The sequence below is a fragment of the Tiliqua scincoides genome, chromosome 2 (genome assembly GCF_035046505.1).
Source record: "Tiliqua scincoides isolate rTilSci1 chromosome 2, rTilSci1.hap2, whole genome shotgun sequence".
Taxonomy (NCBI): Eukaryota; Metazoa; Chordata; class Lepidosauria; order Squamata; family Scincidae; genus Tiliqua; species Tiliqua scincoides.
The window spans coordinates 216,263,242-216,288,317 of NC_089822.1; the positions used below are offsets into that span (position 1 = coordinate 216,263,242).

Here is a 25,076-nt window from a genome sequence, read left to right on the forward strand (position 1 = left end):
CTACCCACCACAGAGAATGAGGTAGATTGTGGTGCTGCAAAGTTGGACAGTCTAGCATCATACAGCTAACAGACAGAATCAAATAATTCTAGTCACAATCACAACACCAACTGCAGCCAACCAAGGGAAAAACTGAAAAAATCATCTGAAAGTAAGATTTCAAACATAATTTAAACTGGTTTTTAAAATTAATTAAACATAATTTACAAAGGCTCTTGTAGGAATCAAAACCACATGAAGACCAGCCGTGAAAATGAAAAGTTTGTTTTTTGGTGGTCACCCAACCGTATTACTGTCATATTATTTAAATGATAGTTTTCCAAAAGAAAGGAACCATTGTCTGGTATTCTGAAGAGTGAGTGAGTGAGTGAGTGAGTGAGTGAGTGAGTGAGTGAGTGAGTGAGTGAGTGAGTGTGTGTGTGTGTGTGTGTGTGTGTGTGTGTGTGTGTGTGTGTGTGTGTGTGTGTGTGCGCGCGTGCGCGCGCGCGCCAAAGCAGAGAAGGATAACAGAGCTCTATTGCACATCTTTTTGAAGTAGGACACTCTTAGTAGTATTAGGAGAACTGTTCTGATTCATCTTAACATATTGTCCTTTCCAATGGCCATTTCCAGTGTTATCCATTATGTGCTTTTGAAGGTTTTAAAACCGTAGTGAGTTTTTAAACGCTTAGAAATGGGAACCAGGCTTCTATTTCTTTTGCTTTATAAACTATTTTCAGAACTTCTTCCTTGAAAACAGAATATAATTATTCTTAGTATAATTCTTAGTATAATTCTTATTCTTGACTAAAATATGCAACTTGTCCCTCAAAACGGCCACAGTGCCAGAAGATTAAAGGATAGCAAATGTCACACCAATCTTTAAAAAGGGAAAGAGGGGGGACCCGGGAAACTATAGGCCGGTCAGCCTAACATCTATACTGGGTAAGATGGTGGAATGCCTCATCAAAGATAGAATCTCAAAACACACAGACGAACAGGCCTTGCTGAGGGAGAATCAGGATGGCTTCTGTAAGGGTAAGTCTTGCCTCATGAACCTTATAGAATTCTTTGAAAAGGTCAACAGGCATGTGGATGCGGGAGAACTCGTAGACATTATATATCTGGACTTTCAGAAGGCGTTCAACACGGTCCCTCACCAAAGGCTACTAAAAAAACTCCACAGTCAGGGAATTAGAGGACAGGTCCTTTCATGGATTGAGAACTGGTTGAAGACCAGGAAACAGAGAGTGGGTGTCAATGGGCAATTTTCACAATGAAGAGAGGTGAAAAGAAGTGTGCCCCAAGGATCTGTCCTGGGACCAGTGCTTTTCAACCTCTTCATAAATGACCTGGAGGCAGGGGTGAGCAGTGAGGTGGCTAAGTTTGCAGATGACACCAAACTTTTCCAAGTCGTGAAAACCAGAAGTGATTGTGAGGAGCTCCAGAAGGATCTCTCCAGACTGGCAGAATGGGCAGCAAAATGGCAGATGCGCTTCAATGTCAGTAAGTGTAAAGTCATGCACATTGGGGCAAAAAATCAAAACTTCACATATAGGCTGATGGGTTCTGAGCTGTCTGTGACAGATCAGGAGAGGGATCTTGGGGTGGTGGTGGACAGGTCGATGAAAGCGTCGACCCAATGCGCGGCAGCAGTGAAGAAGGCCAATTCTATGCTTGGAATCATTAGAAAAGTTATTGAGAACAAACAGCTAATATTATAATGCCATTGTACAAATCGATGGTAAGGCCACACCTGGAGTATTGTGTCCAGTTCTGGTCGCCGCATCTCAAAAAAGATGTAGTGGAAATGGAAAAGGTGCAAAAGAGAGCGACTAAGATGATTGCTGGGCTGGGGCACCTTCCTTATGAGGAGAGGCTACGGCGTTTGGGCCTCTTCAGCCTAGAAAAGAGGCACCTGAGGGGGGACATGATTGAGACATACAAAATTATGCATGGGAAGGATAAAGTGGATAGAGAGATGTTCTTTACACTCTCACTTAACACCAGAACCAGGGGACATCCACTAAAATTGAGTATTGGGAGAGTTAGAACAGACAAAAGAAAATATTTCTTTACTCAGTGTGTGGTTGGTCTGTGGAACTCCTTGCCGCAGGATGTGGTGACAGCATCTGGCCTGGATGCCTTTAAAAGGGAATTGGACAAGTTTCTGGAGGAAAAATCCATTACGGGGTACAAGCCATGATGTGTATGTGCAACCTCCTGATTTTACAAATGGGCTATGTCAGAATGCCAATGCAAGGGAGGGCACCAGGATGCAGGTCTCTTGTTACCTGGTGTGCTCTCTGGGGCATTTGGTGGGCCGCTGTGAGATAAAGGAAGCTGGACTAGATGGGCCTATGGCCTGATCCAGTGGGGCTGTTCTTATGTTTAGTAAAAATAAAAAGAATGCTGATCTTCCTGTATGACTACACCTGCTGTGGAACAGATCATGTTCAGTGTAGACTAGACTATACAAAAACCAAAAAACCCTACAGTTTTCCAGTCAAGACAGTCACTAAGACAGTCAAGTTTCGCTTGATGCTTCACACTCTAAAGCATCAAGTTTTCTGTTCTATTCAAACTTTTGGGTATGCTGCTATTGTGGTGAAGGAGACTAACGCTTCATTGTCAGATGCCGTTATTAAATTTAATCATTAGAAAAATTTGTTACCAGCTAATGCATAAGAACATAAGAACAGCCCCACTGGATCAGGCCACAGGCCTATCTAGTCCAGCTTCCTGTATCTCACAGCGGCCCACCAAATGCCCCAGGGAGCACACCAGATAACAAGAGACCTCATCCTGGTGCCCTTCCCTGCATCTGGCATTCTGACATAACCCATTTCTAAAATCAGGAGGTTCCGCATACACATCATGGCTTGTACCCCATAATGGATTTTTCCTCCAGAAACTTGTCCAATCCCTTTTTAAAGGCGACTAGGCTAGACGCCAGCACCACATCCTGTGGCAAGGAGTTCCACAGACCGACCACACGCTGAGTAAAGAAATATTTTCTTCTGTCTGTCCTAACCCACCCAACACTCAATTTTAGTGGATGTCCCCTGGTTCTGGTATTATGTGAGAGTGTAAAGAGCATCTCCCTATCCACTCTGTCCATTCCCTGCATAATTTTGTATGTCTCAATCATGTCCCCCCTCAAGCTTCTCTTTTCTAGGCTGAAGAGGCCCAAACACCGTAGTCTTTCCTCATAAGGAAGGTGCCCCAGCCCCGTAATCATCTTAGTCGCTCTCTTTTGCACCTTTTCCATTTCCACTATGTCTTTTTTGAGATGCGGCGACCAGAACTGGACACAATACTCCAGGTGTGGCCTTACCATCGATTTGTACAACGGCATTATAATACTAGCCGTTTTGTTCTCAATACCCTTCCTAATGATCCCAAGCATAGAATTGGCCTTCTTCACTGCCGCCGCACATTGGGTCGACACTTTCATCGACCTGTCCACCACCACCCCAAGATCTCTCTCCTGATCTGTCACGGACAGCTCAGAACCCATCAGCCTATATCTAAAGTTTTGATTTTTTGCCCCAATGTGCATGACTTTACACTTACTGACATTGAAGCGCATCTGCCATTTTGCTGCCCATTCTGCCAGTCTGGAGAGATCCTTCTGGAGCTCCTCACAATCACTTCTGGTCTTCACCACTCGGAAAAGTTTGGTGTCGTCTGCAAACTTAGCCACTTCACTGCTCAACCCTGTCTCCAGGTCATTTATGAAGAGGTTGAAAAGCACTGGTCCCAGGACAGATCCTTGGGGCACACCACTTTTCACCTCTCTCCATTGTGAAAATTGCCCATTGACACCCACTTGCAACCAAGTCCATCTTAACTGATCCTCTCCCTTCATTACTGGTAAAATAATGTAATGGTTAAAAAAAATTCTCTTAGAAAATAACCAAAGATGTGAATCACTCCAATAGGACAATAAGTCTCAAACTTACACAGGCTTTGTTCATAAAAAGCCCTTGAATACTTAAAACATATGATTGCAAAAATGACAGCATTGATGAAGTTACCTATAGAAGACAGTTTTATATCTACTGAACATACTTGTATTGGATGCTGTTGTTTTGAGCTGTTGAATGACAGGATTTAATAACTTTCCAGTTTTTAATTTATTTTTGCTGGTTCTTCTTCGACGACCACTTGGAGGGGCAGAATGCAGGAACCCCACATTGGGTGGCAAAGGTTTTCCCAGTCGAATGTACAGAGCTTCAATCTCTCTCTTCTGCTGAGTTTGCAGCTCAGCAATTTCTTTCATGTGTCTAAAAATAAAAAACAGACTGTTGTGCATCACATTGCTTAAACTGAATCATATAATTGTTAAGCATGCCTTTAATATGTAATTATTAAGGGTGCAATCCTATCCTGTGCTGAAACAGGCAAGCCAAGAGGTTTGTGCTGTATTCAGCACGGAATAGGGGCCCAAAGTGGCTCAGCCAGAGGTACGGGGAAACTTTCCCCCTTACCGCTGGGGAAGGCACCCTGGCTCCTATAGGTCTCCTTGGACTTTTCCACCTCCTGAGGTGGCACAAGTCTGAGGAAAGCAGAGCAGCTTGCAGTTGTCTGAACTCCCCAGGAATAAGGGTTGGAATCCGGCCTAACTGCTGGGTCCATCTCCACCTCCCACTTCCCACCCACCTGCCCCCGGGGCCACCCACTGTCCTCCCTGCCCCATCCCTGGAATGCCTCCCTCTGTGACACAAGGCTCGGTGCCTCCATTGGTGCGGAGGCTTATGTCAGCCTCCTCAGGCTGGTGTTGCTCTGCACACCGACTTTGCTGACTCTCGAGGAGGCACAAACGTGCTTTATGGTTCCTTGTGCTGGCCCAAGGGTGCCTCTGTATTGCGCCCTAAATTACATATTATGTACAAGTATCTGCAGTTAGAAAACAAGAGAAGAATTCTTCTTCCTAGTACTTAGTTTTCTACATGCAAAGAATGATTTTGTAGAGAAAAACATTCAATCATATAATTCTTCCACCTACAATCTGAGGTACATAAGAACATAAGAACAGCCCCACTGGATCAGGCCATAGGCCCATCTAATCCAGCTTCCTGTATTTCACAGCCTGGTACTACAGCCTGGAGATAGAGGTTTATTATTTCAGGGAGAAGTAAGCCATAGACTATGGAAATAGGCTGTTTTCACTTGTGGTAATTGTATGAGGAGAAAAAATGAGAAATGTAAAAATTCAGCTGGAACTGTTGCCTAAACTTCAGCACACCAAAGGACTCAACACGTTCTCCTGGAAAAGAACCTACTTTTCTCTCAGATGCTGCAATTCTTTCTTCATGTCTGCATCTTCAAACTCTGAGTCATTGTCACTGCTCACATAGGATGACTGTGAGTGGAAAGAAGTTATGTTGATAGTTGGGACTTTTGTTCCATGGCCATTAGGTGAATCTAGGCCCTGTGAACTTGACTTTCCAGACTTCTGCAGAAAAGATGGGGCCTTTCCTGCACTGCTGCTCTGAAGTGATGGTGGAGAAACAGCTGATTTTCTTTGAAGAGATTCGTCTCCTGAGTCACTGGAATCATGAGCACAAAGAACGTCAACAGAGGACGCTGTCTGCACACACCGAAAAGATGTCTTTCTATCAGGGCTAGAAGGCTGATCGTCCAAATACACATCTGGTGGTGCAGAGTACCTCACAGATTGCAAGGATGGTAAAGTTAACTCATCCTGTGTGCTGATCACTGAAAATCTGCCAATTGTTTTTGCTGGTGTACTATCAGCCTGTTTCTCAGAAAAGCTAGAGTCTAAAGAGTCATCTCTCTGAGATTTATTTTTCTCTTCCTCCGGTAATGTTGCAAGATTTTTCTTCTCATTCCGCGTAGGAGCTTCTTTACATTCAGCTAGATTTAATGATGAAGGAGCAACCTGCAAGGAGAAGCAAAAAAATGAAGTCTATCTGTAGAATATAGTGCTAGCTCCAAAACATGTGTTGTTATGGAGTTAACAATGACCACAATTGCTTTGAGGAAAGGGACACAAGTGTGTGCATGTGGGGGAACAGCAGTAAATTATAAGTTTATAATACCTGAGGGTGTCCTGATGATATGGCAGCAGAAGCTGAAGTAATGCTCGTAGCTTGACCTGTTTAATATATTGGAAACAAAAATGCACATACATCTGGATAAGTAGATTTTAGAACAAAGCAAAATATAATGTATCTTCATTAATGAAACCATGCCTGGAGTCCTTACAAGGCTGCAGTCCTGGCGACAATCGGACATGACTATGTGCAGGAGTGCAGTTCACATCTATATGAATTAAAAATAAATTGGGACGGCAAATGCAACTCTTGAGACCGTCACACTTGGCATCCTGTGAATATTCTGACTTAAATTCAGTGTAATGAACTGAGAAGTTCATCACCATATGACTATGGAATTCAATTTTAAAAAATTAAGAAAACTTTCTGGGAAGGAGAGAGTAACCAAGGAGCCAGCTCTGATGATTTTACTGACTACATAGTGTGGGAGCAGGAGCAGGAGCAGGGCTGCTTGCCACAATCAGCGTGAGCTCATGACCTATCTTTGAGTCTGGCTGACATCCATGTGTAGGCATCTCATTTCCTCAGAGCCAATACATTTGGGAGCATGTGTTGGGTGGCATGATTAATTCCTAGATTTGATATGGGATATCAATCATGTGTTTTGAACCTACTGTGCTGGATTACTTTATATATAGATACTCTCATGTAGATGTCCAGTGACCTGTAGGCAGGAGAGATGCTCATGTTATGTGGGGTGAGTGGCTGCACTCCCACTCTTCACATAGCTGGTCAATTCTGCAAACTAGCAATAATCCACACTTCTGCACACATTGCACCTTCTTCTCTTACTCAATGCCAGATTACTTTTAGTGTTTTACACGAAATGGTGGAAAAACAAGCATGTCAACCTAAGGTTTTGATCACTCTAAGAAGCAGGGCTAAGAAGATGTGTGCTTCTTCCACTTTTTATGTTTCTGCTTTAGGGCTCAATCCTGAGCCTTGCATGCCGGTTCACTGCTGACACACACTGTCGCCAACATGTGGTAGGCACATTTGCAAGCCCTAATGCTGGCCCAGCACCAAAGCTAGCCCAGCGCAAGCCCGCAATGGGTCAGCTCTGGTACTGGACCTGCAGTCTGCCGCCCGGTGTCTCGCCCAGACCGCCGAGTAGCGGAGAGATGAATGGGGCATGGGGTGATGTGAGAGGAGGCGTAGCAGGGGAGGGAGTGGAGAGGGAGGGTGCAGGACTGGCGGAGCTCTACTCCACTGGATCCAGAGCTCCATATTTGACTCCGCGGCCTGACACGGGACTCCTTGATTCTGCGGCGGCTAAAGAGCCACAGTAGAATCAAGTAGCCCCATTGCCGGGCTACTTCCCTCACTCGAGGGAAGGACACAAAAATCCCCTTCCCCCGAGGAGCTGTTGGCAGCTGCCCAGCATGCTTAGGATGCCGCAGCAGCCCACGTTACAGGCAGCTCAGGATTGGGCTGCCTGTGACCAAACATAGGGAGGCAAGCACTGCCCGGCATCTTTGAAAATTCTCAATGAGAATGTTATGAAGAACATTTTCAACAAAATTAATGCCCAAAAATAAGAATTAATTATACAAAAATAAAGGAAAAACATTGAAGTTTCTCTTGAAGCAACCAGATTTTGCATTTAAAAATATAAATATGTGTGTGTTTAAACACACACATAGCCCGTGATTCTTAGATAAAATGTGGAGCTAGGAAGACCTGGGTTCAAATCCTTGCTCAGCTGTGAGGATCTCAGGCCAGTAACTCTCTCTCAGCTTCACCTACCTCATAGGGCTGCTGTAAGGATAAAAGGTTGGGGGAGAGGAACAAAATCACGTAAGCCATCCTGGGCTCTTTGGAGGATGGCGGAAGAAGAAAGGTAATAAAATACATAAATTAAGAATCTCTGAATCTCATATCTAGGAAGGCATCCCACCAGTGGTGCTCATTCATGACTTGAGCAGATGAGATCCGTAAGGCTGAATGGCCATCAAAGTTGTTCCATAGTTTGCTACCTGCTTTGCTTTCTGATCGATGGCTTCCTTCTGAAGGATGGGTGCTGATATATGTAACTTCAGATGATCTAACCTTTAAGCAAAAGAACAGAAATATAAATTATCTTTCAAGGACCAAGTTGAAGATGCTATTCTTTATATAAATGTATGCAAAGCCTCTCTGGTGCTTTTTAAAAATTCTGTCCTAAAACAAGTCTACTTCACCTAAGCAAACGGTTTTTCTTGTTTTTCTAGGCTCCATATTACTTTCTCTTGCATAGTAGAGATTGGCAGATACCACATAATTAATGTGTGATATTCTAGACATGTAACAAATATGTATAAAGAGCCTGTAGTTGTAAATTATGATTGCCAACCAATTCTGGAGGAATCCTGGTAAAGATTCTGAAAACTCCAGATTCAGAGAATTAGGGTTTATCCATACAGTTTCTGTCTCATGCTTAGTCTTTACGTGGGATATACAGTATATGATTCCTGGGTCGATGGGTAAAGAAAGCATGGCCGTGGGTTGACTTGCCGGAACAGAAGTCGTGCTGGGTGCAGGTTGGTCCTCAGCCACAGTAACCTCCATGCCAGTTCCTGGTACTTTCAAATCCAGCACAAGTGTGGGCAAAGGTGCCAAGCTAAATTCACCATCCCCCTGCTCTAGAGGTACAAAACCATCTGGTGTTGACGCTGATGCAGAAGATGTTGGGACATACTCTTGGTAAAGCAGGTTGCGCAGTTTTTCATCTAGGCTTTTTATTGTATTGTCAGCGAAATCGACCCTGGGTGGCCCCTCACCATCTGACTCGACTGCACAAGGTGGCTGAGTTGCACTCATAGCAAGGCCTGTGCCTGCTACAGCCTGGGACTGGGTTGGTATTACATGCAGCTGAGATGATGCAGACGCTGCAATGTGAGGTGGACTTGAAAGCTGAGGTGCTGCTACAACTGAAGGATCAGGGACAGCAGTCACAGGAAGTATTTGGCCTACAAAAGAATGTTGCATCAGGCCAGGCTGACTGTTGTCTGATGAACTTGGGATTTGTGTTGGAGGCTGGTGTTCCAAAATAGTAGCATCAGAGACAGGGAGTGGGCAGACTTCTGCTGCCTGTGCAGGAACAGACTGAGTCAGTTTTGGCAGCCCAGTCGTGCAGTACTCATCAGGGACACAAATGTTTTCATCTATCTGTTGTAGTGCCTGCAGTGGGGGATTTAGAGAAAGCTGTGCCTGCTCTTCAAGTGAGGTTGCATTTTGGACAATAGTGTCAGGTTGATTAGGCACAACAAGTGGTAGTGGGGGGCATTCTGGTTGGCTTGTATTTTCAGCAACCCGCTCTAGAGCATACGGAGTTGTGGCTGGGGGTGTTGCAACTGATGTTTCTGGCTGTGAAAGGGAACTTGATGGTGTAGCAGAGACTTGTGTCAGAGGAGAAGGAGGTGGTGTTCCTCTGGGGCTCTCATAGGTGCTCCTTTGTTTAGAAAGCTTCTGATGGGCTAAATTATTTTGTTTTCCTGATACCGCAGAACTCAGCTGCTGATCATCTGGCTGCTCTAGATCTGCAAACAACAACAAACAAATATAAGCCTGAATTCAAAGGATGGCTCTTTCTTTTGTGAGATCTAGCTATTGAGATCAGCCTTAAATAGTAGAAGTGTCTCAACAGAAAGATGCAACCCACCATACAGTCTCTCCTCTTAAAACAATGTTTTTTTTAACAGCTTAGACACATCTCTTTAAATAAATTAATTTTCACATTTTTTAAAATCTGCATGCTCAGCTGAAATGTAGTCCTAAAAAAAGGCTATTCTCACTGACCGTGACAGCTCTATCTAAGCAATTGCTAATGGCAAATGCATTATACTTTATTGGCTATTAGCAGTAATCATGCAGTACACTACTTCAGCTAGCTGGAAAATTGAGATTAATAACAAGGTGTTCAGTATATTACAGAGGGCTTTAAAGTTCATTTATGTGGCAAGAACCTCAATTAGTTATACATATGTAAACAGAAATGGATCAAGTTAAATGTCCACAGATGTGCACTCTCAGGAGAAAGGTTTTGACTCTCACTTGATCTTGCTACTGTACTGCTTGCCCCTGCTTATTCCAATCCTCCAGGGTAATGAATGATTGATATAAGTGCCTGTTCCTGGAGAGCTAATTGCCATTTTAAGCCATGGAACACAGACATTTTTGAATGGCTTCCCCATGTTCCAGTTTCTGCATTACTCATTGTGGCTTATCAGGTACAGGTGCCAAAAAGAGAAAAAAATATCTAGAACAATCTGGAGTTAGTGAGTTGAATCCAAAGATTCCCTTCCGCTGGTGGTAGGAGGAAGAGGAACCTGGCTCCAACCCAGTTACCTTGAATTTATATTAATTGGTCATATTCTTACTTTGAAATGGATTTCTACTATAGTTTTTCTTCTACTCATGTTTTTCCTTTCTTAAAAAGAGTAAATTAAAAACTCACTGCCAATTGCTGTTTTGTGTACTACACTATTATCTTTCTACAAAGCAAGGGAAAAGCAGTATAAAATACATCTAGTGTATATTCTTCATAAAGCTCATGTACCTGGAGCTTCAGTCTTTTTTGCACTTTGAGGAATGGGTGAAGCTGGTACTTCAGCAGCTGGATTCTCCACAACAGGACAAATAATAAACCAACGTTTTCCTGTATGCAGAACTAACCACAAAAAAAGATTAGAATTTTCAAAGCTTTTATATCAATGTATCAATTTTATATCAATGTATTCAGATTAGCATTTAATGAAGAACTACTGCATTTAGAGATCATGCCTTTGTCTTTTAAATAGAAATAATTGAAATTATAAAAATGCCTACTATTATACATGCAGTCTATTATACATGTGTTGTATTATACATACAACACATGTTTATTTTGAAGTAAATTTCACTGTGTTCAGTGAAGCAAACACTCAATAAGAAAGCACACAATCACTGTGTTGTAAAAGTGAAATTCTTATTGTGATTTTTTTTCCTTTTCTTCAGAACTCCCAGAGTATTCATTCTCCATTATATGCTGGGTTACCCCTCTTCCTGGGTCAGTAAACAGGGCCATCAACTTTTCAGCTTCTCTACCCAGACAGAGGGGGGGTCCACATTAAGGGTGTGTTGTTGAGAGGAGGAAAAAAGGGGGCATCTACAATCATCTCCAGGTGTCCCTAACTACCACTGCCACATGAAGCCTAAAATAGCAAACAGATGAACGCTTGAACGCAATGGTGGTTGCCATTGTGACTCTAATCAAAATTAGAGTTTTGGGGTTCATTCCCTCTAATGAGGTGGCCATCTTAAACTGAGTCTTATGATGACAATTCGTAAAGCAGATTATGCATTGCTTTACAGTTGGAAAGGACATACAGGTGCAACCTATTTATCCATGGATTTTTTATCTGCAGATTTGTCTCAATGAGAATGGGGTGGGGGAACTGAAAGTCACACACAAAGTTTCTGAAACTGAAAGTTTCCAGGCAGCCCAAAACACTGCAAAAAGGCTCCGCCTCGACCAGGCAGGGAAATAGCCCTGGAGCCCTGGAAGAGCTTCTCCTTGCAAAGGAACAGTAACACTCTTGGAGCCCCTGAGCCAGCAAAGAGGCTGAAGAGGGGGTGGAAAACCCTGTGTAACCAGAACACGTGCAGCAAGGTGGAGTGCTCTCTCTCTCTCTCACACTCACACACACACAGGGGCAGGTGCGGTGTTTGCCGAATTCCCCCCCCCCCCATGGTGCAGGCTCTCCATGCTCCAGCCTACGGAAACAAAACAGCCCAGCAAGTAAACCTTCCCAGCAAGCAAAGCATGAGATTTAGGCTACAATCCTCTCCACACTTTCCTGGGAGTAAGCCCCATTGACTACAATGGGACTTACTTCTGAGTAGAAACGCATAGGACTGGACTCTTAAAAGCTCAGCATCCCACTTGTGAAAGGGGAAGGAGGGGGAGCGAAGGAGCAGAGGGGAGGGGATTGAGAACAGCTGCCTTCGTTTCCTTCCAGCCCCAATTGTCAGGTTGCAGCGTATTGGCTTAACTTTATGGAATTTAGCACAACACGTTTTTTGTTAATCATGCCAGGACACGGAATGGAACTAACGCAGATAAATAGGCTCCACCTGTACTTATATTCATGGAAAACACTTTTACCATTTTGTTGATACACTGGCATTCTTGCCTGGGATTGCCGATTCTCCTGTTTGAAATGAAAAGAAGCTGTTAGGATATATAAGCATTAACACAGAGACAATTGTGTTCAAAATATTTGTGTTTTAAATCTCTGCTTAACAGAAGTAGCAAAAGTTAGGATACTGGACAAGTTACTAAATTAAAGTAAGCTATTAAAGATAGGGACTTGTTATTCAGAAACATATTACCCACAATTGTTAACATTGTTAAGACACACTCAGGATCAATACCTCATTGATATCCAGTCTATAAGTATCTTGCTGAGGACTTGCACCCTGATCAGAACTCCGTTCCCCTTCTGTATCTTCACTAAACATATCTTCTGCTTTGTCAATAATTTCCTTCAGTTGTTCAATAAATATCTCTTTCTCAGTTGGCAGTATAAATTCATTTTCTACCTATAAGAATGCACAAACATATTTTCACAGACTGCATTCTCTCTCATCTTTGATCTCCAGTTAATTCACAACTCCAGGGTAACTGTAATGCTTATTTACCTCTTTTTAAAGAACATACACTGTGAAGAAGTTATCAATCTATAAAATACAGTGCTTTCCATGGTGACATCATGCCTGTTGCAGCAAAACAGCAAGGAGTCTTGTAGCTCTTCGACTAACCAGTTTATTTCCACATGATCTTTTGTGGGTTACAGTCCACTTCAGTGCATGTATCTGATGGACTAAATGGGTCAGTCTTTAAGGCATTACAATATTCTTTGTTGTTTTTGTTATGAAACAGAGTTTGTCCACACTGGAGATTATGGTTCAGATTTGAAATAAATTCATATTTCTATAGTAAATATTGTTTAACAAGTCTTCTGAAATTATGCATTATTATTATGTAATTCTCCTATCTTGATTAAGCAGTAAATTAATGCTCTACTATACAGAAGGCTTTTCAGGTTAAGTACAAGCTTCAAAGACTGGCTGATGGGTCATTAGGATCTTGCAGCAATCTGGTAGTGTTTGAGCCTATTACTGGAACCAACAGAGATAGAGTAACAAATCTTTCTGGGTCAAGCCAACAACAGTATGTCACTTCTTGGAATGCAGCTTGGAATGCAATTTTGGAATGCAGCTATAGATTGTATTGTTCTATATACAACTATAGGCCAAAGTAGTACATCCCATTCCATAGGGCCTTCTTCCCAAACAGTAAAGAAGAGTGGTTCATTCACAGAGAGGCAAGATATCCCCTCTAGTCCTACTACCCTAAGTATAGATCTGGCACACTGAGAAATGATACGCTAATCAGAAACTAGCCTGCATGCTCAATAGCTTCCTGCCATATTCTTAGAACTAGTATCCTAAGGAGAGTGAGTGGGTGGCCACCTCACAGCACAGCAGTCCTCATGCAACCCCCAAAAATCCACACTGAAGAGTATGGAACATGACTGAATGGGGCACATTCAGGATTAAGGCAAGACATTGGCAAAAAGTGGTTTCTTTTCACGGAATTAGGTTACAACCCATTACATTTCTTTCCCCCCTGAGTATATAAAGATTGGCTGTGGTACAAATTCAGTTTATGCAAAGTCTCGGTGATGGTATAAAAAGATCCAAGTCAAATAAGCTCTTACCATGTAAGTAGCTATTTCTTCTGGAGCATCACCATCTAAATCAAACTTAAATGTGACCATTTTGTGATTGTGTGTTTCTAGTTGACATTCTACCATCTTATCCCCTGTGTTGTAGACCTAGAAAAAGAACCAATAATTATTTCCAACATTGTCAGAGAAATCAGTCACTCAAGAACAAAAATTGCCTACATTTGAACATGGGTTAGTCGCTTACATTTAAAATGGTCAGTTTCGGTCTGTTGGACTTTTCTTGACGTGAACGGGCACGTGTTGATTTCTTATGCTTCTTTGAAGGTTTTCCTTCTTGTTTTCCACTTCCACTTGTTCCTTCAAAACTGTCGCTCATCTCTTTGCCAGAAGCAACATCAGGACTCATATAGCTTACGATAAGGAACAGAGAGGACATAGGAGTCAAGAGAACAGTATGATAAAAGCAGACCTGTTTTAAAGGATTTTCTCAGAATCAGCATAACCAGACTCATTAATTGCTTTCATAGATGCGATCACTTACAGCCCAATCCTATTGGGGCTGCCCCACTGGCAGAACGCCCATTCCACCAGTGCTGGCTGCTGAAAAGCAGCAGCAAAGTGTGCTCTGGCAACATGCAGAGTAACATCCTGCTGGAGCACCAAAGGAAAGGGCAGAGCCTTCCCACACATGTTGCAAGATGTTGCTGCACGTGTTGCCTGCAGGAGCAGCTAAGACAGTAGGAGAGATAGGAGGGAGGGTGGAATGGGGTGAGGAGAGGGAGAAACTGAGTGGGAGGGATGGGGAACAGGGAGATTGTGGGAGGGGATGGATTTGGAAGTGATGGTGAGCCCTGGATCCTTTTCCCTCCAGCAGCAACCTTGCCCCCTTTCTTTCCTCAGATTTGTACCAGCTAAAGATCTGGCACCAAGGAAGGTCCAAGGAAACCCATTGTGGAGTAGGACGCTTAAAGAGGCATAAGGGAATTTAAATTCCCTTTCCCTTCTAGAATCTCCCAAACCACCACCACCCCACTGGATTTGGAGCACCCCTTTTCCATGCAGTTACACCAGCAGAAGGGGGAAAGAAGAGGATTGAATTGTTAGTCCAGCCCAGCCAGGTGACCAGTTATTTCATCTATTGTTACAATTCTTCATCTTTGTTCATCTCTATCAATTTGCCTAAATGTAGAATTTCCTTTTATTTGAGCAGAACCTACTGAAAATGAATGATTCATTGGATGACTGAATGTGCATAAAATTTCACTTTGTGAAATTTTGTGTAAATTGGGAAATGGTGCGTTGTAATGGCACTGTACTAGATAAACCAATAGAATACCTTTCACAGCTCTGTGATAAACTTGGCTGCTTTTCCAGTATTACATGCTCCTAAAATATAAAGAGGAAACAATTATTGAAACAGAGATACACTGCAAACTAGTATTTGAACACAAAATAAATAGATCATTTTTGCACATATCATGGACACAATCTAGCCACAGTTGTGCTCATAGTCATCATTGATTTCAAAGTGTGAAGGATAAGCATACGCTTAAATCTCTTGTGCATACAAATGCAAAATAAAAGTGCTCAATTTTGGTTGCACTGCCAAAATGTATCTTGTATTTTTAATTTGGATAGTAGAGGTTTGCCACAAAATCTGGGGGTTCCATATCTGTGGTTTCACGGTTCTCAAATCCCCCCCATTATACCCATTACTCATTTTTTTTTGTTTGCAAATGCTTTGCAAAAGGAATCTTCCCCCCCCCCCCCCTTAGCTTAGGAACACTTTGGAAAAGGAAGCAGACAGCGAGAGCCTAGATTCATAGCTGCTAAGGGAACACTAGAGGAGACAGTAAGAACGCTAACAGGAAGTGGAGTCTAACAGGAAGTGGAATAAGACCCAATTCTATCCTCTTTGTCTGCTCCCTCTGCAGTTCACTTCCGAAATTATCCTTCCACTTGCAATAAGGAGGGTTTACACTCATGGAAATGATAGGTTGTTGCACACAGAAATGTGAGCAGAATCTTGACTAGGCTTTGCATGTGTGCAACAGGTCCACAACATACTGCACAACATGTTCCCCAACATGTCACTTGCATAAACATGCAAGTTCATTCCTGTACAACATCTTCTGCATGTGCTTGTGAGACTGCATGTAGAACAATTTCAAAATAACCTCATGTGCCTAACTTTCCCCTGAGTTCCTTAGGACACAACCCTGACCTTTTTCCTCCCAGGAAGTTATATTTGATCATGAGTGTACTTTATTCACAAATGTCAACATATTGAAGATTGGGAGCCTATGCAGATATTTTTGAAAGAAAAATTAAGTCTGTCAGCATTAATGGCAGTTCTGTCCTTAGTCTTTAAAATTTAAGTGTCTGGTATTCATATTATATTGCTTTGGGGGATTACTCAATCAGTGGTATAGCTCACGAGGTTCTCCCTACATACCAGCCTTGGGAGGGGGGTGGCACCACAAGTGACCAAAATTGCTAACATTGCGGTCGTTAGGAATAACACCATCATGTTATTTACTGTTGGGTGCAGAATTTACAGCAAAATGCAATGAAAAAAAACAGTGAAATATCTCCATTCTATCAAAAGTTATGGCCAAAAAAACCAGAAAACAAAAAATGCATGGAGCCCTATGGAACATGAAACTGAGTCATATCACGTGCTTACTCATGAGTAGGTGAACTTGTCTTAGTCCATCGGAAAGGTTAGGCTGAGAGGAATCCAACAGCACCACAATGGTCCCAATGAACACAGCCCCCGAGAAACACCTAGGAAGGAAGTCCCTCCTCCCTCCAAGCTGAGGAATGTATTGAGCCCTATGGAAAGCGAAACTAAGCATTTACTCATGAGTAAGCAAAAGTGCCTGGGCTCGTGGTCAGGTCAGGCAAAAAGGAATGCAAGTCTCCCAGAATGGTCCCAATCTGATGGAACTGGAGCTCAGCAAATGCTCCAGAAGGCAGCCCTCCATAAAAAGAATAAGAAAGACGCTTAACAGCCCAATTCTATGCATGTCTACTCAAAGCAAGACCCATTAGAGTCAATGGGGCTTACTTCCAAGAAAGTGTGGATAGGATTGGGCTGCAAACTGGTAAGGTGAATGTTTTCTATTTCAGACTTGTAAAGCTAGGTAGGTTCTGATATTGATATGTCTGAAATATAAGAACTTAAATTGAACTGGTCACTGGGTAGGGCTGAAAATCTCACTGATTTTTTTGTGGGGAGGGTGTTATTGCAGGCAGGCTACAGAGAAAATTAACTTGGTAGATTAGGGCTGGCTTCCCCTTACTTAATTAGTTGTTTTTCTTTAATTTAATTATTTATAATTACAGGTGCAACCTATTTATCCACAGATTTTTTATCTTCGGATTTGTCTCAACTCAAATGGGGTGGGGGAACTGAAAGTCACACACACCTTTGCCTCTTTTGCCCTGTGCTGGTCTCTGTTCTGTTTCCAGGCAGCCCAAAACACTACAAAAAGGCTCTACCTCGACCAAGCAGGGAAATAGCCCTGGAGCCATGGAAGAGGTTCCCCTTGGAACCCTTGGAACAGGTTCCAGTAAGGAACAGTAACACTCCTGGAGCCCCTGAGCCAGCAAAGTGGCTGAAGAAGGGAAAGGGGGGGGTGGAAAACCTCTGTAGCCAGAGCACATGCAGCAAGGTGGAGCGTGCGCTGGCATTCTCTCTCTCTCTCTCTCTCTCTCTCTCTCTCTCTCACACACACACACACACACATATACAGGGGCAGGTTCCGTAGCAACAGAGGGGATTGCTTTAAAAAACCCAGGGAGTGTTTGCTGAATTTCCCCCCACCCCCAATGAGATGGTGCAGGCTCTCCTGCTCCAGCCTACTGAAACAAAACAGCCCAGCAAGCAAGTCTTCCCAGCAAATAAAGCATGAAATTTAGGCTACAATCCTCTCCACACTTTCATGAGAGTAAGCACCATTGACTACAATGGGGCTTACTTCTGAGTAGCCAAGCATAGGACTGGACTTTTAAAAGCTCAGCATCCCACCTGTGGAAGAAGCAGGACAGCTGGCAACGGTGAGGACTGAGTGTGGAGGGTGAGGCAGGAGGGGATTGCTTTAAAAAACCCAGGGAGTGTTTGCCAAATTCCCCCCCCCCCCAGAAGCTGCAGGCTCTCCTGCTCCAGCCTACAAAAACAAACCAGCCCAGCAAGCAAGCCTTCCCAGCAAGCAAAGCATGAGATTTAGGCTACAATCCTCTCCACATTTTCCTGGGAGTAAGCCCCATTGACTACAATGGGACTTACTTCTGAGTAGAAACGCATAGGACTGGACTCTTAAAAGTTCAGCATCCCACCTGTGAAAGGGGGAGGAGACGGGATTGAGAACAGCTGCCTTAGTTTCCTTCCATCTGGAAGTGTCAGTCTGCAGCGTATTTGCTTAACTCTATGGAATTTAGCACAACGAGTTTTTTTTGTTAATCACAACGGGTCACGAATGTGGATAATATTTTCCACCTGTATTTATTTTAATTTCCTTGATGATGTCACTTCCAGCCATGACATGACTTAAAAAATTAATTGTGTCATATGGGGTGACAAAAATTTATGGGCCCTGGGTGTCAAATGACTTAGCTACGCCACTGGACTCAACAATCTACAGATTAGTTAAAGGGCAGGCACTCAGAAGGTTGTGAGAATATAAATGTGAAGAACTGAGATTCTGAATGATTCTGAAAGGTTCACATTAAATGTTAATGATATACAACAGACTAGGATCATAAAAAATTCACAGATGATGAGTAGAGATGGTTTACAGAAGATTTTTTTAAAAAGTCAATAGACTTTTTCAAACATATCAATAGATTTGCTCATAGTTTTACAGCACCCAGGATAAGTTATTAAGAAACACGTTACATTACCTCATGAGTAGATTCTGCAGCTGGTGGAACAACTGGGCATGGAGCTGGAACCTGCTGGCCCAGAGGTTGGAGATTATCTGGCTGGGATTGCGGATAGCCAGTAGACTGGAGAGGCAAACCTTGATCTACAGGCATTGCTGCATTAGCAAGAATGTTTTGTGAAAGACCTTCCGGACCAATGCAAGGAGGTAATGTTACAGCCTGTAACTGCAAAGGTGGTGACAGGATGGCAGAAGGCTGCATTGGTAATGCGGGCATCTGAGTTCCAATGTCCACCCCATAGGGAAGATGTCCAATAATCTGTTGCAAAACAGCAGACAACTGTTATTAAAAATCAGTTCCATTTAGGATAATGATTACTCACACGGGTAAGGTCGCATTACATATATAAAAGAATCCTAGTTAATGAAAATCCTTGCTGTACTACTCTAATAATGAATTTGTGTTTAAGTGCTGTTTCTTCTTAGGAAAGAAAGAAGGTAGGTCCAGTTCACACAAACATCCAACAGTGGTGTCAAGGCTTACACAATATGTAAAGTTGCTCAGCACAGCCAGTTAAGCATATGAAAATTTTCACCACATCACAGTGAATAGCCAGGAGAATTATCTGTATCACAGTACAAATTTCTAGATCAGCATGGCAAGTTTCTTCACATGAATGGTGTACTGTGTGGAGTAGCTTCTATGACCCCATATACATGATTTCTTTTAGCACACATCTAAAGTGCAGATGTGGTAAAATCGTCCTTACCACTTGTCAGGATGATGCAGATGACTAAGATAGTCCAAGATAAGACAGGGCACCCCACAGTAGTGTGGTAATCTGTGGCCGCAATCCTATATATGTTCTTCTGGGAGTAAAGTTCCCAGAAAGTAAAGCAAAACCTTTCTAGGAGTAAAGTTTCCAGTTTTTATGTTAAGTTCCACTTAACATAGTGGAACTTACTTCTGAGCAGACACGTATAGGACTGCACTGTAACAACCCAATTCTATCCAACTTCCACCACTGATGCATATGCGATGTAGCCTCAAGGTAAGGGAACTAATGTTATTTTGAGAAGGCCTCTGTGACCACACCACAACACAGGATGCAGTGCATACCTCATTGGCATGGCTGCATCAGCACTGGAAAGTTGGATAGAACTGGGCCCTACAGCAGGAGAGAGGAATCCAATACTACTCAACATCACATATTCCACATGCAGCAGCCATGACATTCTGTTGTGTGGCACCAAATCAAGAGGGTTCTTAAAGCATGCGTTCTGCCAACCTATGTGTCAGTAATTGTCATTCACACAATAGCTGGTTGGGGTTCCATTAAATTTCAGTCAGTTTGGTATGAAAAATATGTGTGAAGGAATTTACTGGGTCCTGCTTAGTTACAGTGGTGAACAATTCAAAGTGTTTATGCTAAAGGGAATGTAGTGTTTCCAGAACTGGGCTGCAATCACATCTGAGCTGTTGATCTGTACATTAAACAATTGTATATTTTACATATTTATGAAAAGGATGTTCTTCATGAAAACATATTTTCGGATGGATACATCATCATGCTGATTTTTGGTCTTGGTACAATAAGTTATGTGTACAAATTTCAAGTTATGGATCAAGCTTTACCTGGGGGGGAACCTGAAGCAGAGATGGGATACAGAAGACAGAGAGAGGAGGGAGCAGCAGGAAAGGAGAGCATAGAAGAGAAAGAGAGCAAGTTTTAGTACTATTAATGTGCCACATAATTGTTCTTATGCGTGCTTTATGTGAATGGGGGGGCACTCGTAATATCTAAACAAATGAAAAAATAGGCTCCATTCTGAGCAATATTCATATTCTCAGAAAATATTCACAAGTTTTAAAATCAAAATATAAAGCAATTTTAAGTAACATTTTCAAGATTAAATATTGCTACTAGGATAGAGTGGTACATTATTCTTGCAAAGAATATGTTAGCGGGTCAGTCGAATAAAGTAGCTCTTTCCTCTTGGAAAGATTAAGAAAACCTATATTTTTAATCCATTTTAAAAAATAACAGCTAAATTTATGTAAAATAATTTCCAAAATTATATTTTAATTTGGAGACCATAACAGCCCAATTATCCCCTGTTAAGCAAACATCATGCAGGGCCACTACTGCAGCTGGTGCTACATCCTGTGTGCCAATTGGGGACCAGGCCAGCTGGGAGAGGTAGGAAAATAAAAATTTTACTTACCTTCCTGGCCACTGCATGATCCCCAATGGGAATCCTCAGATCTAGCCAGCTGTTTTGTTGGAGCCTGCTGGGGGCGTGTCCGGCCTGAGATGGGATTCAAAACATGGCAGATGCCAATGCCATGGAGATCCACCCATTCTGATCCTCGCTCCTCCGCCAGCAGAACACCCCCAGCAACCAATCAGTACTGTGCAGCCAGAAGCATGCAGCCTTCTGACCTTTGCATTAACGGGAATGCTACACAGACTGGCAGAGAGGCTGCCACACTGGGAGACCTTGTGGTAAGCTAGGATACCATGGGGATAGGTTTGAGTCTTAAGTAACTTTGGCTGCAATCCTACACACATTTACTTAGGAGTAAGCCCTATTGAACACAATGGGACTAACTTCTGAATAGATATGCATAGGATTGGACTGTTAGTCATCAGCATAAGTAAAACAGAGGACTTTTTTCATAGTAAAAATTCATAGTCTTATTTTTTTCATCTATCCAGAACAAGGTATAAAAGACAAATATGTTTTTGACCATCTTCTGGCCAAGGTCCCTCATAGTGTACCACAAGTCTCTTTTCTGGAACAAACATGCATCTCAGTTAAAACTGATAGAGGTATATCAGTAAATGATATTTGACATGCTGAGGCCAACTACTGGGTCAACTACTTTGAAAACCAATGAGAATGACACCATTGGTTCAATGGAGGGAAGGCTGGGACTCAGAGGAACACAAAAGTTCTTCACAAACAATATATTTGTACCAAATATATATGGCTGAAGAGAGAAGGTTAGATATAGTAAAGTTTGAGATACAGAACAACAGGTTGATATGGAATGCTATGACTTTTAAGAAGGTGGATATGATATAATGCAATGACTTTTTATAAAATCTCCCATTTTTAGCAAACTTTTCTTGAATAGTCTTCATACTTGCAATTAACTCCCTTCTGCTCAAGTTTAATTTTATATTGTGTTAGGAAGTTGCTTTATTAAGAACTTCTATCCTTCTGTATTTGGAAGCTCTACTAGTAATTTAATGACTTAGGGCCCAATCCTATCTAATTTTCCAGTGCCGATGCTGCTGTGCCAATGGGGCATGCACTGCTTCCTGTGGTGGGGAGCAGTCACAGAGGCCTCCTCAAGGTATGGGAACATTGGTTCCCTTACCTTGGGGCTGCACTGAGGCTGCACCGGTGCTGGAAAGTTGGATAGGATTGGGCCCTTAGGTTGTGTTTCAGCCACTGTAAAAATCTGCAGCCATGACAACACAGAAGATACTTACTGATGTAATTTATAATATTATAAATAGCATTTCTAAAATTATTCCTTAATATTTCTCTTCATTTTTGAAGAACAGTCTGCTTTCAATGTAATAACAATCTACTAAAAGTCTGGTGTGTAGAATAGGCATGATTATAACTTTTAAATTATGACTGACAAATTATCTTAATATTATACTTTGGGTTATCTCCCATGTTTAGTTTTTTACTTCCTAAATATATAAATAAATTAATCATGATTAAGTCCTATTGAAATTAATGGCACTTAGGACACAATCATATCCCCCAGAAGCACTGATAGGCTTGTGCTGCATCCAGCAGTGGGAGGAGCCCAAAGGCAAACGGGGGGGGGGGTAAGTAAAAATATATAAACTTATCACCCATTTGCTTTGGGGTTGCCTATTGGTCTCCTTTCACATAAGCCACCTCTTTTGGTGGCATATGTCTGATGGGAGAAAAGGGGCAGGGACGTTTGAATGGAGGGGATAAGTCTACCACTGTTGCTGAATCCACCCCCTCCCATCTTCCCTGCCCCTACTTCCTCTCCCTCCCCTCCCAGTTACAGCTCCAGTTCTCCCACCTCACACCCCCACAACTGACTTACCAGGTCTGGTGAGTGCAGCAGGTTTTGGCAGCAAAACTAAAGTACTGCCACCACTTGCAGCAGCACTCAAAAAATGACCAATTGTCAGCCATTTTACAACTATGAAAGACTCTTCTGCTGTTGTAGACCTTTCCTCTTTAATTTATCAGTTATTACAAATTAAACTTAGGATACAACCCTCTATATATAATATCATTCTGAACAGAAATCATTCTTCACCATTGTGAAAAACCTGTTTCATTCCATGAGAGACTAGTTAGGAGGAGAACCACTTTATCCCAAACTATCATTTCCTGTCCATACTGCCAGATACCTGAAATATTCTAATTTTCACTGACCTAAGAATTTTGAAAACAAATTCATTTTTTTAGGTTTTATTTCTCAGGGCATACTTCCATGGGACATTGTTTTTTATTAAAACACAAACGTACAAAATCCCAAGTTTTTGCTAACTATCAAACAAATTAGAGAACCTCTATTTTGAGTAATAAACCTATGCCCCACTAACAAGAAAGTCCAATGTCAAACAGATTACCTGATTACCAGCCCCAGATGCAGACATAGTCTGTTCTGAAGGATGAATTATGCTTGGCTGAAGTGACTGAGAAAGTGGAGGCAGCTGCTGCTGCTGCTGTTGTGAACCTGCTTGCATGCTCTGAGTGTGATGGGAAGAGGGGAGAACTTCATTCTGAATTATTTGCTGGAGGGTAGCCTGGTACATTGGGTGTTGGGAGATCTGGGCTACTGCATGATGGGTTGACAACGCTGAAACTCCTGGTGGAGCCACCGTAAGTAATGGTATTGGAGCAGCTGGCATATTTGGCACAATTGTTTGGCAGGGCAAGACCAAGGAAGCTACAGCAGTATGAGGAAGGTTGACCACCTGCATAGGTGGGGCTGGGGAATTTGACGTCAGTGGCAGAGCAGGGTTCACAGGGAGGCTTGGTACAATCACAGCTGGAGGAAAATACTGAGGAGGAGCAGGTATAGGGGGCACATTTGCAGCAGGTATATCGGGCAGGGTTGGAGGATGGCTATCAAGTCCTGTCAGAGGAGTAACTGCAGGAATGACAGGAATCTGAAAAAAAATATAATATTACATGAATTGCAAGAGTGTTTGTGTATGTTGCCAAGTTAATTTCGTATGTTTTGTATAGTGACTTCCAACCATTTTCATATCTATATAAAGAGCAAGCAAAATTATTTCAGAATACATATAGGAGATGACTTCAAGACAACTGCAAGTTCTTCATCTGAGCTGTACACAATCAATTCCAGAAGAAATCTGCTAATCATGCAGCTGACGTTTTAGGTAGATACTTTACACATCTGCCGCATGCAGATTACAGCTAAAGCAGCAATTCAGAGTTTGGTAGATTCTTCATTGCGCTCATAGAACTCCTAAAGCTTTCCCATTTATGTCAGGGGAGTTCTGTGTTTGCAAAGGGATGCCCATTCAGCACTACCCTCTCCACTGAGGTAGAAGAAGTTGCACATGCCACTGTGCCTTATTGATGCTGCCGTTGTTGCATGCTATATCCAGTTCAGGGCAAGTTGCTTTTGTTTTGCATACATGCAGGTTAGTGTTTTCCATGAACTGATACAGTGTTTCTCAAACTGGAAATAGGGGTGATTTTTTCATTTTGTACCAGTAACAGATCTATGAAGGTATAATTCAGCACTTTCCAGGGTGTCAATTGGGACCCGTTAGAATTGTTGAAAGGGAAGAGCAAAGTTTCGAATTCCCAACTGCTGCCAGCATGTTAGATCAAAGTCAAATTCCCAACTGCTCCAACACAGGTTGGAGATGATGCAGTGAGGGGAGGAGAATATATGCAAGGGACAGGGAATGTGAAGAGTCCTGAAGCCTGAACAGAACAGAAACAATGCAGGGAATGTAAGAACTTGGCCAGCTACTCAGTGAAGCTCTGAGATGGGACCAGCATGTTAGATAAGTTTAGAAGCTGGAACACAATTGCATAAAGTTTGAGAAACACTTTTAACAGATATAACAAGCCTTAATGACTGTATAGGTAGAACATGTTGAGTCTTGAATGATATGCATTGGAGGCACATACAATTAAACCACACACTATAAGAACGAATGTATGTGCAAAAGTTCCCAGCAGTAAAAAACGTTTGAAAATCCAGCATATATTTAACTGTTGCACATGATAGCTTCTACTGAAGATATTAGTTCTACCCATTACAGGCATGCAAACTGACATGCATACTAATATTCAGCACTGAACATTTTCAAAACTTTTAATTATTTTTATGCAGTAGTTTCTGCTATAAAGATAATTGTAGC

At 42.3% G+C, this 25,076-nt stretch overlaps 1 protein-coding gene across 12 annotated transcripts in view; it reads right to left on the minus strand.

The window, feature by feature from the left end:
* The window catches only part of WNK2 (WNK lysine deficient protein kinase 2), a 146,269-nt gene that overhangs the window by 38,724 nt on the left and 82,469 nt on the right, over positions 1-25,076 (minus strand). For 10 of the 12 annotated variants that reach the window (XM_066614122.1, XM_066614120.1, XM_066614119.1 and 7 more), the window contains 14 exons: positions 23,301-23,843; positions 20,297-20,308; positions 18,680-18,979; positions 15,111-15,160; positions 14,019-14,184; positions 13,805-13,921; positions 12,456-12,623; positions 12,187-12,232; positions 10,600-10,710; positions 8,556-9,580; positions 8,039-8,111; positions 6,048-6,103; positions 5,268-5,887; positions 4,054-4,268 (listed from right to left, as the gene is read on the minus strand). In XM_066614122.1, coding sequence (XP_066470219.1) covers positions 4,054-4,268; positions 5,268-5,887; positions 6,048-6,103; positions 8,039-8,111; positions 8,556-9,580; positions 10,600-10,710; positions 12,187-12,232; positions 12,456-12,623; positions 13,805-13,921; positions 14,019-14,184; positions 15,111-15,160; positions 18,680-18,979; positions 20,297-20,308; positions 23,301-23,843 — 3,502 coding nt within the window. The remainder of the gene's footprint in view (positions 1-4,053; positions 4,269-5,267; positions 5,888-6,047; positions 6,104-8,038; positions 8,112-8,555; positions 9,581-10,599; positions 10,711-12,186; positions 12,233-12,455; positions 12,624-13,804; positions 13,922-14,018; positions 14,185-15,110; positions 15,161-18,679; positions 18,980-20,296; positions 20,309-23,300; positions 23,844-25,076) is intronic. The other 2 variants (XM_066614116.1, XM_066614125.1) reach the window with 2 other exon arrangements.